Source organism: Oryzias latipes, chromosome 11 (genome assembly GCF_053564925.1).
Source record: "Oryzias latipes strain Hd-rR chromosome 11, Olatipes_Hd-rR_3.1".
In the NCBI taxonomy this organism is placed as follows: Eukaryota; Metazoa; Chordata; class Actinopteri; order Beloniformes; family Adrianichthyidae; genus Oryzias; species Oryzias latipes.
In genome coordinates, this window is record NC_136247.1 from 8,190,840 (window position 1) to 8,207,594 (window position 16,755).

The 16,755-nt window shown below is 39.7% G+C and overlaps 1 protein-coding gene across 2 annotated transcripts in view; it reads left to right on the top strand.

Moving 5' to 3' along the window:
- nxph1 (neurexophilin 1) overlaps window positions 1-16,755 on the top strand; it is a 45,530-nt gene extending 28,775 nt beyond the window's left edge. For both annotated transcript variants that reach the window (XM_004074159.5, XM_020707282.2), the window contains exon 2: window positions 14,853-16,755. In XM_004074159.5, coding sequence (XP_004074207.1) covers window positions 14,853-15,608 — 756 coding nt within the window. In that variant the 3' untranslated portion in view covers window positions 15,609-16,755. The remainder of the gene's footprint in view (window positions 1-14,852) is intronic.

A 16,755-nucleotide genomic window follows, 5' to 3' on the forward strand; every position in this document is an offset into this window, starting at 1 on the left:
TTTTGGGTTTGCCGGTATTAAAAGTTGTCAGATATGTGTGGCACACTGTTGCACACTTATATGGACAACGAAGATGTCGCCAGCGACTCCTAAGTAACTCACTCTGTTTGACAAACCGTAGCTATGCGTTTTACATGATCAATGGGAATCAGCTCATGCTGAAACGGATAAAAGTAACTTTACATTTTGGCTTTGGATCGATATGCAACACATTACTAATGTAAAGTGCAGCAGATTGACACAGAGTTAATTTTGTGTTAAAACTTCACTACTGTAAAATGTTGCATATTAGTGCAAACCAACTATTCTCTGCTCCAAATTACATTCATTACATTTATTCATTAAACAGTTGAAGACTTATGGCGTCGAAAGAATGTCAACACTGGAGGAAAAGCTCTCTGGCATTAAAGGGTTAAAGAAAAAATTCTAAAGAAATGTAACGGAGTGTCTTCAATTCCTATTTTTCTCTACTGAACGTCTTCTGGCACAAAGCAGCTTTTTTAATAGATTCATAGCTCTAAGATTCTTATGTCACCTGATTACAACTACCTGTGGCAGATTTTAGTCTAGTCTTGTCTATCAAACCAGTTAATAAGCTACAAAGTGCCAACCAAAATAAATGCACAATGTGCTGCCCAATGGCCTCATATCCCATTTTTTGACATCAAATCTCATCTCTCGACATCTCAATGTGTGGAAAACCTTGCCGTCGATCTATTATGGGGAGAAGACACACATATATATATATATATATATATATATATATATATATATATATATATATATATATATATATATATATATATATATATATATATATATTTTTTTTTTTTTAAGTCCTGGTATTTGAGTTAACCTTTGCACATTCCCACCTGGTTTCTACAACTTTGTTGTGTGTTAAGACCTTTGAAAGACCAGTTCTTCATGAACTTTTTTCAAGAAAAGACTGAATCTCAGCTTTAGCCCTGACTTTCCATCATCAGCCCGACTGATCATCGCAGGGCCCTGTCACACTTCTTCCAGTCGGAAGTACAGAACATGCTCAAACGTGCATGAATCAAAACCTCGATTGCACCAGTAAAACCAACGACGGGTTCAGTATTGACTTTTAATCTTTTTCGTCAGATCTAAATCGTTTAAAACTTCATGATTTCAAATGTCTCTGACATTCATAAATGAAACCACACATGAAAAACAGGATGAAGCTTTTCCTGCAGTCAATAATTTAATGCTCCTTTTTCAGCAATAATCCTCTATAATTCGAGCTTTTTTTGAGAGGAGGAACAGACAGAAGGTGCAGTGCGGCTGCTTAAAATCATTTAAAGAGATGCTGCAGAGCCCGTGGCAGGCGCTGCTCGGGGAGTTACTGCTCCACTTACTTTACAAACTGAAAATCTCATTAAGTGTGACACTGAAGATTAGTTGAGAGGGACCAAAGTGGAAAGAGAATGAACTCACAAAGGGGATGCGAGGAGGCTTTAGCTTTGTTTGCTGTCATTAATTCAGCGACGAAGCAGCTCGAAGGGAAGCTCCCCGTCAGCGATCAGAGGAGCTGCAGATCTGACAGGCGAACAGGTGCCCTGCTGCCTCTCCAAACACTTCCTCCTTTTAGCGCCAATCTTCAGGTCTTAATTTAGGTGAGCTGTGCAGTTGCGCCATCTGTTTGCAGCTTTGATTTATGTCATCTGGGGAAACGTCAGCTCCAAACTTCCTGGAAAAGCTCCCAACACTGCTTTCCACGGCAACACAACAGACCAGAGAAGCTAACAACTGCTAATGCCACAACAAATGTTAAACCTAATGTCCTTGGTTGCTCCTTTTAAATAATGATCTGTTGTCATGAATTGGTGTGGGAGAACCCTCATGCAGGAAAACAGAAGCTGATGAAAGGGAACTCAAATTAATTTACCCAACAAGCTGAAAGAATAGTTCTTAAACCTGACAAAATGGAAAGAAAACAAGGAAATCTGTCAAATTTATAACACCATTCGAGATGCCAAGAGTGCAAAAGCCTTATTTTGTGTATTCAGGTTACAGAGGTTTGAGGATGTCCTAAAAAGGAAGATGGAGTGATTCCTCCTGCGGTGGACGTGCTACAGACACAGTTGTAATGTGACATTTCTACGTGTTAGCTCTTAGTGGCGGTAGGAGGAGCACAGGGTGGAAGTTGGAGAGCTAGTACTACAGGAGGAGTTACATGCATGATTAGTCAAGGCACCCCAAAAAAATCGTCTATTGTCTTTTCCTCAACAATTAATTTCAACTTTTTACGTTCCAGGATCAATTCACTCAAATAGACTTCCAATCCGCCAATTAAAATTATTTTTCAACTGCAAGTGAGTCAAAACGCATCTGGTCACTATGATCTTACTCGATTTGCTCCGTACTATTTATAGAACTTTAATTATTATGCGGACATTGATGACACATTTTAAAAAACTCAAAAAGAAAACATCATCATCCAATCAGAGATGTCCCATAATGTCCCCTTTTCTGGTTTCTTATTGTGTCTCCTTTTTTTAACATTAAATTTTGATTTCTGGAAAAGAGTCTTGTTTTCCAAAACCTTTCATTTTTCCTTAATTGTGTTTCGGTTTCTGGAATTTTGTTTAGATTTCTAAAATGTACAGCAATGCTATTTTTTTATCATTTGCTATGATTTTAAAATTTTGTTGTGTGAATTTAATATGTTTTTGCTTTGGATGTTGATGTGATTAACACTTCAGGTCCACCATTAATGAAAAAACAAAAAAAACGCCCCTCTCACCCTTCCGCGGTGGTTCCTCACACAAGCTCGGGTCCTCTACCAGAGGCCTGGGAGCTTGAGGGTCCTGCAGTATCTTGGCTGTTCCTAGCACTGCGCTTTTCTGGATTGAGAGGTCTGAGGTCTTTCCAGGGATCTGTTGTAGCCATTCCTCCAGCTTGGGGGTTACTGCCCCGAGTGCTTCAATTACCACAGGCACCACTGTCACCTTCACTCTCTAGGCTTTCTGTAGTTCTTCTGTGTCCATGGTATTTCTCCTGTTCCTCATGTTCCTTCTTCCTATGTTCCTATAGATAGATAGATAGATTGATTGATAGATAGATAGATAGATAGATAGATAGATAGATAGATAGATTCACCATTTTTTCTGGCTTCAAATAATTTGAATATTAAATATTGTACAAAACTTAATGTTCTTTTTTTATCCTTTTTTTTTTTGCTGGGAGGACTCTACACAGTTGGAAAACAAATAGCTTCCTGTTCGAACATAAAACCCCCACAGTTGCAGTGACAGATGTGAAATGATTGAACAGTGAAAGACAAAGGAAAACGGAAAAAAACAGTAAATAAACTTTTTCTTCTTCTTACAATTTGGCTTTTAACTACAAAAGGAGCTTAATTTAGTGGTTTTAAAAATAATATAAAAAGAGAAATATGTAATCAAATGCTTAAAGGGGATGAAATTGAGTGGGGCTTCAGGTAGTTTATAGTGGATGCTTCTTAGGTATTCTGATCGGCCATAATTTAGAAAAGTTAAAAGGGAAAACTGTGTGGAAGTGTACCATTAAAGATAAAGAGGCCTCCTTAACCTGGCACACACACAAACGTACACGCGCATTGGCGGTACACACAAATCTGGATGTGTGTGCTGCAAACACACAATGCTGAAGCACACACAGACCATCTGTCAGCCCAGCAGAATCAAACTATGCACACAGAAAGTTAGTTCCTGTGCTGTGCTTAGGATTCCTAACTTACCTTCCCATATTTGTTTTGATAATACAGCAGCATACACTGATGCACACATCCCTAATACCTGAATTTTGGTTGAGAATCAAGCAAAACCGCCATGTAGTTTTCTTTGTTTCTCTAAGCGGAAAAGAGCTCTGGTGTTTCATCATATTTAATCCTGGATATATCCAGATATATCCAAACTCAGGCTTCCAGTACACAGGAGTTGGAGACGAAATGATGGGGAGGTTCAGTGCTGCTCCTTACTATCTACAACCTGAAGAACCCCTGCTGTGTTTTGAGCGTGAGGAGCCACAACGGAGATGCTGTGATGGATGCTTTCAGTTCCAAACTCTGGCTGCAGCATTTTGGATCAGCTGGAGATTTTTTAGAGAGGATCCGGAACAGCCTGATAATCAGGAAGACATGGAGTCAGACGTGTGACAGAGATTGAATGAACAAACTTGAGTTCTTTAAACCAGTGTTTTTCAACCTTTTTTGAGCCACGGCACACTTTAACCTTGACAAAAATCCCGCGGCACACCAGCATCCCAAAAAAAAAAAAAAAAGCAGAAACTCATAGTCTGTATTGATCTACAGCCCCCCCCCGCCCCCCCCCCCCCCCCCCGCCACAATTTGTGATAATTGTGGCAGAAAAAGCAGGAAGTTGCAGATGTTTTTTCTAAAAGATGTAATAAAACTTAAATTACATACAAACTGTATGTTCCCCCCGCGAAGGGGGGTCTAAGGGCAGGGATGCCAGTATAGCTTAGTCAGTTTGTTAGTTCATTTTAGTATTTTTCTATTGAACTCTTTGTATTCGTGATCCTTTTGATTTCATGTTTTACTTCGAAGCCCATCGAGACGACTGTTGTTGTGATTTTGGGCTATACAAATAAAATTGAATTGAATTGAATTGAATTCGTTGTGGTTTCAAGACATGTAACAAGGACGACTTATTGGACGCTGAGGCGCTGTCCCTTTAAGCCAATGCATCATGGGAGATGTAGTGTGAAAACTGCCAGAAAACGGCAGAAAGACTCGCGTCTCTGAGCTTCATGGTTTTGTTCACTTGTTCCACGGTCTGATACCGGATTCTGTGGAAAGCTCCACCGCTAAAGACGAGCTTTAGCTGGTGTTTTTGTTGGAACTGAGTGAGTTATGAGCTAAATTGGAACAAGGAAGTGAATACTTTAAACACTTCTGATTGGTCAGACTGATGACATGTGATTAAGCCTTCAAGAATGATTGGTGGAGTCGTGGAGACAGTAAAAGCTGCGGGACTTTTCAGAAAACAGTTATAGCTGCAGCTAAATCGCGTTACCGTCATTCTTATAAAAATGTCTTTAATAGAATCAAATAAACACAAAGAAAAAAGTATTTTATGATCTTTCATATTCCTAACTCCTCAGTGTTTTATCAGGACCTGTTTGGATGAACAAAGAGCTGATTTCCTGGAGATGGGAAATGTTTTTAGATCAATTAATGAGGGCAATTTTCCACGGCACACTTGACCATCTCCCACGGCACACTAGTGTGCCGCGGCACACTTGTTGAAAAACACTGCTTTAAACAAGTCTAAAAAATATGCTGTTTTAATCCAAAATATAGTAAATGTAATCCTGTTTTGTAACATTAGTACTTTTATCCTAAGCTTTACAAAAGATGAAAAATGTTTTGATATCATGAACTCCAGAATGTGTTAAAGAACAAGCAGCTGAGACTGTGCTGCCCTCTAAGCCTTCTGCCCTTTAAAATGCACGATTTCACAACTTCAGAGCAGCTTCTGACAAAACTATCCAACCAGAAAAAGCCTCAGTGTTTTGATCTGAAGCCAGTTGAGATTTGTGTGGCTTTTAGACAAATTACAGCTGCATAAAAAAGGGCCCACATTTATATTTTGGTACTTTTTGATAACAAACTTTGAGAAATGTTTATATTATATATTTGCAGCAAATGTTAAACTCTACATTTGCTTTCATCTTCAGGATGACTTAAGACTTTGTAACCCCCCCCCCCCCCCATCCTCTAAGAATGTTCTGAACTTCTCATGCCAGGAAATCTCAGACTGTGATGAGGGGTTATGGAGGTGGTGTTGGGGGGGGGGGGGGGGGGGGGGGGGTCAGTGCTGCACCAGAAGGGTTAGTTATTTCAGTTTTCAACTGGGAAATGTATAAATGTGTCTGTTGTTCTACTATGTCGGGAAAACCTTGACTTTTTGGATTAGTCAAGTTGACGTAGACGTGAGTTTGTCTGTAAATGACATTAGTCATTTCTAGTTCCCAAAGAATATGTGTGCCTGGCAGCAGTGGATGCAGTTTATTTTTCAGACAGAAGTTCTTTGAAAACTACCAACAAAACCCCCAAGCTTCTTTTGTGCTACATCATGCAGGATAGTTTCAAAAAGAAAACTTGGCGGAGAACAAATTCTGCACACCGATGTGTGTGACAACTAATAGAACCTTAATTTGGACCTGCCAGGAGTCTGCTAAAAAATTGACAAGTCTGCAGAATTAATTGATTTCCACCACGGTCCTCAAATAGGAAAATGTATTTTCCTGCTGACTAGAAGATTTAAAATAATTTATATGGAAACTACCTAAAGAAAGATATTATGTAATGCTTTTTGGAGGAAATGTGAAATTAGTGGTTATCTGTTGTTAAAATTGATTTCAAAAACTACATTTCAAAATAAAGGGCAGATGCATGAAAGGAAAAAGCTGTATCTCAGTTAGGGGATGAGAGAAAGAACTGGTATATGTGAAGATATTTACTGTATAATTAGATTACTTGTGCCTGTTTGCCAAGGCTAAACATTTCCTTTGTCACTGACATTTTTTACCAGGCAAACAGATTATTTTAGCACTTACTGTTGTTCATGTCTCTCTGCATTCTCTTAAGATATGTTCACACCACCCAACGCACGTTCAAGCGTTCACTTCCAATGAAAATTCTATGTAAATGCACGTAAACTTGTGTTATGGGCTTCTCCGTTCAAAACTCTCATGTACACGCGTCGCTACGAAAGTATCTATGGCGTTTTTCGGGCTCTATGTACAAAACGCATAGCCAGTGAATGCAAGTTAAAAGGTAAACCATGTCGAACTTTGACCAATCAGGGACTCAGATTTAGTAGCAACGAGTGGATGGCGTACCTGTTTGAAAATTCATCATAAAGAAAAAATTAATTATGGCAATTTGTGTCAGGCCGGAACTATATTATATCCTACCGTAGGTGGCAGACATGCACGAGTAAACAGTAGCAAAAGAACAAAAAGAAGATGCCCCCACCTTGTTCAGTGTGAACACAGTGGGGTAAACGTGTGTTTAAGATTGCACGTTTAGCGTGCGTCACATACCTGATGTTAACATAGTGTCAGCCGTCTGTAGAACATAGCAACTTTGATCAGACACGTCAACACAAGAGCTCAGCACTCTGTTCTCTGCACTGGCTTGAGCAGCTCAAAAGCTCAGGTCAGTGATTTTATGTGCTTGTTGTGATGTCAGAGTTTCACAGCCTTCAAACCAGCTTCTGCTGGACGTACTCAGGTTGAGATATAAGCGGGTGAACGCTGGCTTTTGAATCAACCATCATATTACACACATACACGCACATGTATACACACACCTACATGTATGCATTAATTTTTGTGGAGCACTTTGGGACATGATTGTGTTGTAAACTGCTGTGACTAAATTAATGAATTCGTTATTTGTGCCTCTAAAACTGGAAAAGTCCCCTTCATCGCTACAAATAGTAACATGTTCTATACAGTGGACTTAGCAGTCGAGTAAGACGCCACACCAAAAAATACAAATGTTCACTGTGGTTGATTGCGGTGTGTGGAGCATGATGGGAGCAGAAAGGCTGATTCCTTCTCTGCCTGTTCAGGTTATAAAACAATGCGGGTCACGAGGCAAAACTTACGCTTTGATTTATGGAGTGACCGTGAAGCCCCAGGCCCGAACCCAGACTCATCAATAACACCTGTTTGTTCAGTGCAAAGCGACAAGTTAATTACAGGGAGAAATTAGGAACTTTCCCGATTCTTTTTATAAAAAACTTGTTTGGGAATTCCAATCCCATTTTTGCCCCAAACATTGTGTAGTCTTTTGTATGTGAGCCACTAGATATTAGAAGATAGCTTTAAAAAACTAGAAAAAAAAAACTTTGCTTGGATGTGATCACTTGGAGTGGTGGTTCTTAAACTTCTTTCTCTTAGGAAAGAGAAAAAATGTTGATTCCCCTCCACACCCCCCACTGCGAAAAAACTGTGACAAAGTAAGCCAAATATGCGAAACTTTAATAGTATATCAAAATCATATATAGACTAGAAAAAAATTAAATAAAGGAGCATTCACTTTGTAAGAACAATATAAAATAAAAAGTTGTGTTAATGGCTGCAATGTGCCTGCTTTGTGCTACACATCTTTTCAAAACCAGGATGCAGGTTTGTTACTGCAACTCTCAATATTGAGCCTAGCTCTGTTCTTTGTTTTCAAAGTGGTAGCAGCAGAAAAGCCTAAAATCTCACAAAGATAGGACGTAGAACGGAAGCAGAATGCCCAGGGCCTCCTGCCCCATGGGTGGATGCTCCCTCTCCACACCCAGCCAGAATTTAGTAAGTGTAAACTTTATCCTCAGGGTGGAGTATGATGTGATTTCAATGAACTGATCCTCCTCTGCAGAGCTCAAATCAGCAGGTGCTGCTGCCGCGTTAAATGGATCTCTCAGCCAGTCGTACTGAGCACTGTTGCCTGGGAAATATTTGAGAAAGAATCCCCGCCAGGAAGACATGTACAAAGTGAATGATCCTTTATACGAAGTATAAATAAATGAAATAAAGGATCATTCACTTTGTATGTTCTCAAACTGTCGGGCACGTCTCCTTGGGGGGCCCGGAGGCATGACATCCATTATACATGCACTTCTCCATTCTTCAACAAATCTGATCACAGTTGCAAACAAAGGCAGGTGTAGGTATCCAATCCGCACCGATTGCATGTGCGAAATGGATCAGCGTCTGGGCAGCATTACCGTTCTTTTAAAAGACGTTAAGACAGTCGTTAACAACAATAGTTACGTCTTCAAATGACATGGTTTGGATTAGGTTAATGTAAGTTACGTAAGACTCGCCGACATGCGGTCCCGAAGTGCGGTTTGTTTGTTTTTTTGTTTTAACAAATAAAAGTGGAACAATTAAATCCTTAGCAGTTGTGAGCCTTTTTAAATATTTATTATCACTTTACAATTTACTGGAGTAACTTACATTCTAAACAATTTCTGTGGCAATGCTGTAAATAATTTTTAGGACAACCCCAGCTTCATTTTTTTTTAACAGTTTTCTTTTCATTTTATTACATTTTATTTTATTAATCATTTTACAGTTTACATTTTACATTTACAGACCTGAAACTGTACAAAAAACACAATTCAGAGTAGTACATTTAGCTTTTTTTAACAGCAGACTTAATTTTTTTTTAAATCAACTGTTTTTGTGTTTTACAACATGGATTAAAAGTGCATAGGTAAAATAAAATCTATAAATCTAAGAAGAAAATACAGTTCAAGGTCAAAACAGCATCCTTCATTCCTCTTTCCAGTAGGGACTGTCCAAATTCCGAAGTCTTAGAATTATTTTTTTAAAAAACCAAGTCATCAAAATACTTTAAAACCTCCATCACTTTCATTTTTTTGGAATTCTGCTTGCTCATTTAAAGATGCACAGTCATAAAGTCTCTGCAAAATGTAGAATACATACTCTGCAGATATCTTCTTATGTCTTCTTTCTCTTTTGGCTTTTCCCATCAGGGGTCGCCACAGCGAATCATCCTTTTTCCACCTCACTCTATCTTGTCTAAAGTGTTGTGGATGATTCGCATGGTTATTTTGGCAATTTTTACGCCGGATGCCCTTCCTGATGCAACCCTCTCTATTTATCCGGTCTTGGGACTGGCACAGAAGTAACTGGCTTGCAACCCATGTGGCTAGATTGTAGAAGTAATTAACAGTAGTTTGTATTTATTTATATTTCTTGATTTTTATTGGCTGGGGTAGCAAAATATTCACAATGACACATTTTGGACATTTAAATTTAAAGGACCTTGTCAATTATGTGTCATAGTTGTGTTTTTTTTAAAACAAACATTTTTAAAAGAAAACTTTTTCGAGGCCTTCATGCTATTGACTATATATATATATATATGACTGGGTGTTGTTGCATCATTGCTGCATCATTAAAAACAGCTGCTGTGGTCTCACCAGTGTGTTCGGAGACGTCAACATGGATTTTGAAATCTATTTAGATGAAGAATGATGGACTGTAATTTTTCCCTTTTTTCCCATTTCAGTTTGAAGCACAAAACTCTGGGACAGGGACACATCCCTCCACAACTCCTAATAAATCTGTTGTGTTTTTCAGGAGTTAGAGTGAAGAATCATTTCTTTGAGATTATGTTGCCAGGAGATCAGTAACACTCTCCCCTGCAGTTCTGTGTACATCATTGTCTGCAGAAACACTAATTTACACATAGTTTTACATTGTCTTTTAACACGCTTCATGACTTCAGTGGAGCCGCTGCCCTCCAGCTGCAGAGGTGAGGCGGGGAGAAAAGCCCGTCTGTCTAAAAAAATGAGGGTTCCGACTGAGTTTACAGCAGACAGACCTCTGCAAACCCATACACAAGCCAGAGTTCAGGCCTCAAACTCAATTATTCTATAGATGTATGCAGCTATAGCAGTTATCTGTATCAGTCAGTGTATGAATGTGTGTGTGAATGTGTGTGTGACTGGGTGAATGGGTCTGTGACTGTAAAGCGCTTTGTCCTTGTAGGAAGAAAGGCGCTATATAAGTATATGCCATTTACCATTTATCTAGTACTGACAGCTGTGTGAGTTCTGTTTGGGGAGTGTGTAAGTGAATGTGCTGTCCACTGAAGTGAAGCTAAAAGCATAATCACCAGTAAGAAGATCTGTCAATGACTTAGAGACTCTGGGGGCCTGATTTACTCAAATCTCCAATAAAAAGCACTAAATTGCATGCAGATACAAATAGATTACACACGTTTTTTCATTTAGAATTTGTGAATAATCAACTTAATATTATTAAACAACTGATATGGGGTGCAATTAGCAGTATTTTTTTCGACCAGATATAGTGCAAATGTGAAGTTTCCAGTTTATGGAAAGGACATCTATGATGACTTGCTCCTGGAAAAAAATGAAACATCTTTTATAACCTACAAGTGGCACGCTGTTTTCTGTCGAACCTCACACTGGTGAGCGCATCTGTGCTGATGACGGTCGATAATGCCCCAGAGAGAGGGATCGAAGATGGGGCACAGGTGACCAGCGGGTCTCTAGAGAACAGGAGCCTGCATAGGAGGAAGAGTGCAAGAGAGACTGAGGAGAGGAGCCAACAGTGCACATTCAGAAGTCAGAGCTCTGTCTCCCCCTTTGCCAGTTTGCTCCTTCCTTTCGAGTCATGCCAAATATAGAAGCAAAGCGGCGCCCAGAATCCTGCTTTACGTTTGATAAATCACATTGTTTGCACTATGTTTATCCATTTCATCTAATTTTACAGATACAAATCGAATCAATTGTTCCCACTTTCTGCCAGAAGTGTCTCTATTGCAAATTCATCAAAGACAAAACACACTAAATAGATTGTATGCACCAATTTGCTAATTTAACAGATGCAATCCTCAGACCTTGAGGAAATCTGGCCCTGAGTGTGCAGAGGCAGAGGGAGACCACCAGTGAGGAAGAGAGGGATATGGAGAGGCTGATTGGGGGGATTGAACTTTTGAAAATAAAAGCATCAAGACAAAGCTAAGAAATACAAATGCTCTGATCAAGAACTATGGCATTCTTTTGTGTCAGTCTAACATCATTTCAGTTCCTCACTTATTTTTGTTTATGCTTTAAAGATGCAGCAGGTCCACGCTCGCTCCATTCCTGCTTCCAGCTTCTGCTACTTAAGTGTCAGGTGCTCATCCACCTGTCTTTTGGGGTCTGGGATAACACATGGACCTACTTGATGGTACCTTTCTTCTTAGCTGGCTATGGAACATCTTTGAAACTTCAACCAAACCACATTCTGTGGTGCATTCTTGAACGCACTTAAAATACCTTTAGCCCATTGTGTTCACTCTGGACAAGCAGCGAGGGGCTTTTTTTATTTCTTTTTTTACTGTTTACTAGCACAAGTCTGCCACCAGTGGAAGAAACTTGGTGCAAATAATGGAAGCGGTGAAAATCTCGCAATTTGGGCTCAAAGCAAGGGTGGATGTGGATTACCATCATGTCAGGAGAGCTTTCTTGGTTTATCTTTATATGAAAAATAAATGCAGACATCATCAGGCTCATCGCCATGTCTGGTGTCCTTAGGAATCTAAAGAAGTCCAGATGGTAGTACTTGAACAGATCTGGACTCTTGAGTCCAGATCTACATTTTCTCAGACTTAAAGAACAATCAATTACAGCTTCAAACCTGAAACTGCGTTCGCATGTACTCATCAGATGCTCCTGTCAGCTTCACAGTCAAAGGTCATGCATCCTCCTAACTTTAGCATATGGAAACCAAAAACAAGGATGAATGAAAAGGATCCACAGGAGATCTTTTCCTCTGTGCTTCTCATTCTGTAAAGAAGTCTGACAGTGTTTTGTTTTGATATCTTCTTTTCTTTAGCGGAAAATATTCCAGTTGCACCTTGAGCATTATCTGATGAGAACCTAAAACATTTAAGTAAATACAAAGGTTCTGCTGATCAGAGCACATCATAGCCTTAAACAAAAATCAGAATAAATATGCCAAACATTTTGCAAAAAGACCAAATAAAATCTGCTGAGGTTTAATAACATATCACTTTAGAACATCACACAACAAAAATGTTTTTCTCTGAAACCCACAGATGTACATGACAAGGATCCTCACAATCCTTCAGAAATGTGGCGTGTCAATGCAACATGACAACACGAACGGCAACAACCCCCCATGGCACATGCTGCCCAAACTTCGTTTTCTCTTTAGGACTTCCATTTGATCATCTCTATAAAGATTTCTGAAGTTATATTTTAAATTGATTTGGTTTGGACCATTAGTTTTCAAGTTTGATCAGAGCCTTTTATATACATGACATGAAACCTAAGTCTTCAGACAAGTTTCACTGTTCTGAACTAATGATATTGCACATATGAAGAACTAAAGGTGCGATGTCTAAAAAGAAAATGTCTAACTTTGTTTGAAAAAACCCTCAGATCACAGTAGGAGTGAGCATCAATGTCTTTCTGGTCCGGAAGTGAGACAGATCGGATCAAAGCGCTGCGGTTTCTAAGTATGTCTCACATGGCAACTGACATTGAGCTGAGAGATACCTGCATTTTCTCCCAGTATCGATCCTGGAACTGCTCAATATAAAAATCGCACACAGATAGATTTGCTGTCACATATTTCAACGGAAATCAGGCGATCAATGTCAGGAACCTCCACCACAGCTCGTCTAAACAAAGATCTGTTCGCTGCGGCATGAGCAGCATTAATGTTTGGGGTAATCAATATTCAGTTTAAGCAGCATTCTTACCTCCTGAACAGCTCTTATCTCAACAGCAGTTTTACCTTCCTTAGATGACTTTATTTTTTGTGTTCTCCCAACCTCAAAACAGGTCTTATAACATCAAGCTCTTCAAGAACTTATACTTTTCCACCCAAAAACAACCAGATAAGATCTTGAAAAAACCTGGGGGGAAAAAGACTATTGTTTGTTTGCCCTGATGAGATGATGCACTCAATCTAACCATACTCAATAAGATTTGAAGAGGTTTAAAGATTTATTAAAGTTTACAAAGAAAATTTTCTCTGAGAAAACAAACCTGGGTGACGGTGTCAGCAAACACAAATGCAATGTTTGCTAATGTAATCAAAATTACTGGGACATCATAACCTAGTTTGGGGCTGTGTGGGTAATGTACTGTTGTTGAGCAGTCTTTCCAATATAGCTTTTTCTTTGTAATTGTGTAATAAAAAATCCTTGTGCTTTTTTTATTAGTCTCTACTCCCACTTATATAGCTTTTTCTCCCCCTTAGCAGATTTCATCTTAAAAACTCTTTATGGTTTCGCTTGTTTATGAGGCTTTGTGGTCCTCAGTCCATGTCATGACAGAGCAAACACCCCAATGAATACAGGAAAACTGAGCCAGATGGGGGGCTCAGTAGTGACAACAGAATCTGGGCTTTACCCTTGATTTTTTTATTTCATTATTTTCTTCTGAACCAGAGGTTGGGTCTCTGAATGATGTCCAATCTGACTCAAAGTCTGAGAAGTCAGAGGATTATTCAGCAATTCTTAGAGAATCTTTGCTTTTTAGATTGCCACTTGCAGGAATTAGCAGTACTGGTTGACTACATCCTTATATGCTAAATTCAGTGCAGCCAAAAAGCACAGCAACACATCTACTGATGAAACCCAGACATAAACAAAGAGGAAAGAATAACAACAGGAATCGTAAAAGCTGAAATTATGTCTTCCTTTAGCACGATCTTATGGAACGTTCACACCGGATATGTGACACGTGTTTTTAAACGCGCTGAAAGCTCCTTTTCAACGCACATTTAGCCCACGGTGTTCACACTAGACGGGGGCTTCTTCATCTTTTATTTTTTTCTTCCATTTTTTCACTGTTTACTAGCTCATGTCTTCCACCTACAGAGACTTGGTGCGCAATGTCAGAGCGTTGCAAATCTCTCGAATTTTGTTGCTGGCTTTTTCTTTCACAGCTTTATTCTGATATATGAAAGACTTGGTGTCATATAATTCCAGCCATATAAATTCTCCTCCATAATGAAAACAGTAAGGGAAACTTGCGTAGCAACACATGAACGCGAGCGTTTTGAATGCAGAAGCTTGAAGCGTGTGTCTATGCGCGTTTACATTGACTTTTCATTGGAGGTGGTAGCTTGAACGTACATTGACGTGGAGTTCCAAGTTGGAAGTCTGCCTTTAGTGAGAGTTTGCGAATGCAATTCCAAAACAGAATTCATATAATTCAATTTCTAAATAGATTACTTATATTGTTGTACTTATATTATTGTTTGGTACACAAAACAAGCAGACTGACATGTTTTGCTCTCCTCTACAGGTCGAGGGTACCCAAGCATCAAGGTCGGACATCATAAAGTCAGGAAGCCCCAAATCAACACTAAAACATATATGGACAGGAAATGGTAAGGAGATGTCCATCAGCAGGCTGCTGTCACAGACTTTACAAGGCAAAGAAAACAGCACAGCCTTGGACCTTCGCTATGATACTCCGGAGCCCTATTCTGAGCAAGACCTGTGGGATTGGCTGAGGAACTCCACAGATCTGCAGGATTCACGGCCACGAACAAAACGGCGGCCCATGGTTAAGACAGGAAAGTTCAAGAAGATGTTTGGCTGGGGGGATTTCCACTCCAACATAAAAACAGTCAAACTCAATCTCCTGATCACTGGTAAAATTGTGGATCATGGCAACGGCACCTTCAGCGTCTACTTCCGCCACAACTCTACGGGCCATGGCAACGTATCCGTTAGCTTGGTTCCACCAACAAAGATTGTTGAGTTTGATGTGGCAGCACAGCAGTCGGTCATAGATGCCAAGGACTCAAAGTCCTTCAACTGTCGCATAGAGTATGAGAAGGTAGAAAAAGGTGCAAAGAACACACTCTGCAACTTCGATCCATCCAAGACCTGCTACCAGGAGCAAACTCAGAGCCATGTGTCCTGGCTTTGTTCCAAACCTTTCAAGGTTATCTGCATCTTCATTTCCTTCTATAGCACCGACTACAAGCTGGTGCAGAAAGTGTGTCCAGACTACAACTACCACAGTGACACTCCGTACTTCCCCTCAGGCTGATGTTTCTGAATACTCCAAAGTATGTGAGTGCTTCAAAGACTGGGGCTTCTATCCATCCCAGGGAAGCGGGTGCATTAGCGGTACCAACACGTTCCTCTATTCTTTTTCCCCGGCTCTGTGTTCACAGTTCTGTAGAAAGAGCACTTACTTTTACTGTTACCAAACCTAGAAAATAGCAATGTGTGATGCCTACAACTAACCTAAAACGATTAACTGAAACTATGATTGCTATCCTATTGAACTTTGATCCTCATCACGACTTTCCCCGTCTTAGCAGTGCTTAGATTGCAACAGATGCATAGTTCTGTTTGAATTTGTGAATTCTGTACCTTTTTGAGTTCTTTAAGCGGCTCATCCCACTTGAAACACCAGACACTGTAATATTTCTTTCTTTCTATGTGTTTATGTTTTTAGCAGCTCCACCTTTCTGACCAAACCTTGAATGGACAGACCCTCGTTCCTGTGATCTTTAAGTTTTGCAGTTTCTCCTGAAAACAAAACTAAACTTTTATTGATCTTAACAAAATCTGGTAACAGTTGACAATGCCGATTCACCTGTGTGCTTTTGGAAATGAGCTGGTCCAACCTGCAGAGTGTGGATTGAAGGGGCTAAACCCCCCTGTGTCTTTGGGGGGTTGTGCATTGCACCTTCGTCACTCCCCAACCGTCACCAGTGTTTTCCTCATATAGCCATGTTTTGAGTCTGATGGGTGACTGGTTGGTTACTGACTGAACTTCTGACTATTCAGTTGTCAGTGGTAGGTGGGGGTGTGGGGGGGTCTATTCTCACCTAACATGAAATGTAATGTAAGAAATTCTACTTCTAGGATCCTAATTTGTATGAATGGTTTGTATATATACATAGTTTATCTGGATGAAGCTGCTTCTGTACATGTCCCACATGAGCTGTGCCCCCACAACCCTGCCACGCTTTTGTTCTCCCCCATTTATGCTCGTTCTTGATTTCCTCAAAGAAACGAAACAATATTGCTGCCCTAGATGTGAAGTTTGTGAAAACTAAAATCCTGTACAGAAGTTTTAAATATGACGAAAAATATGAAAACTATTCTCTGAAAATGTCTTTTTGGGGTCAAAAGGGAAGATTAGAGACACTAATAAATGAAATCAGTAAATTGTGTCAACCCAA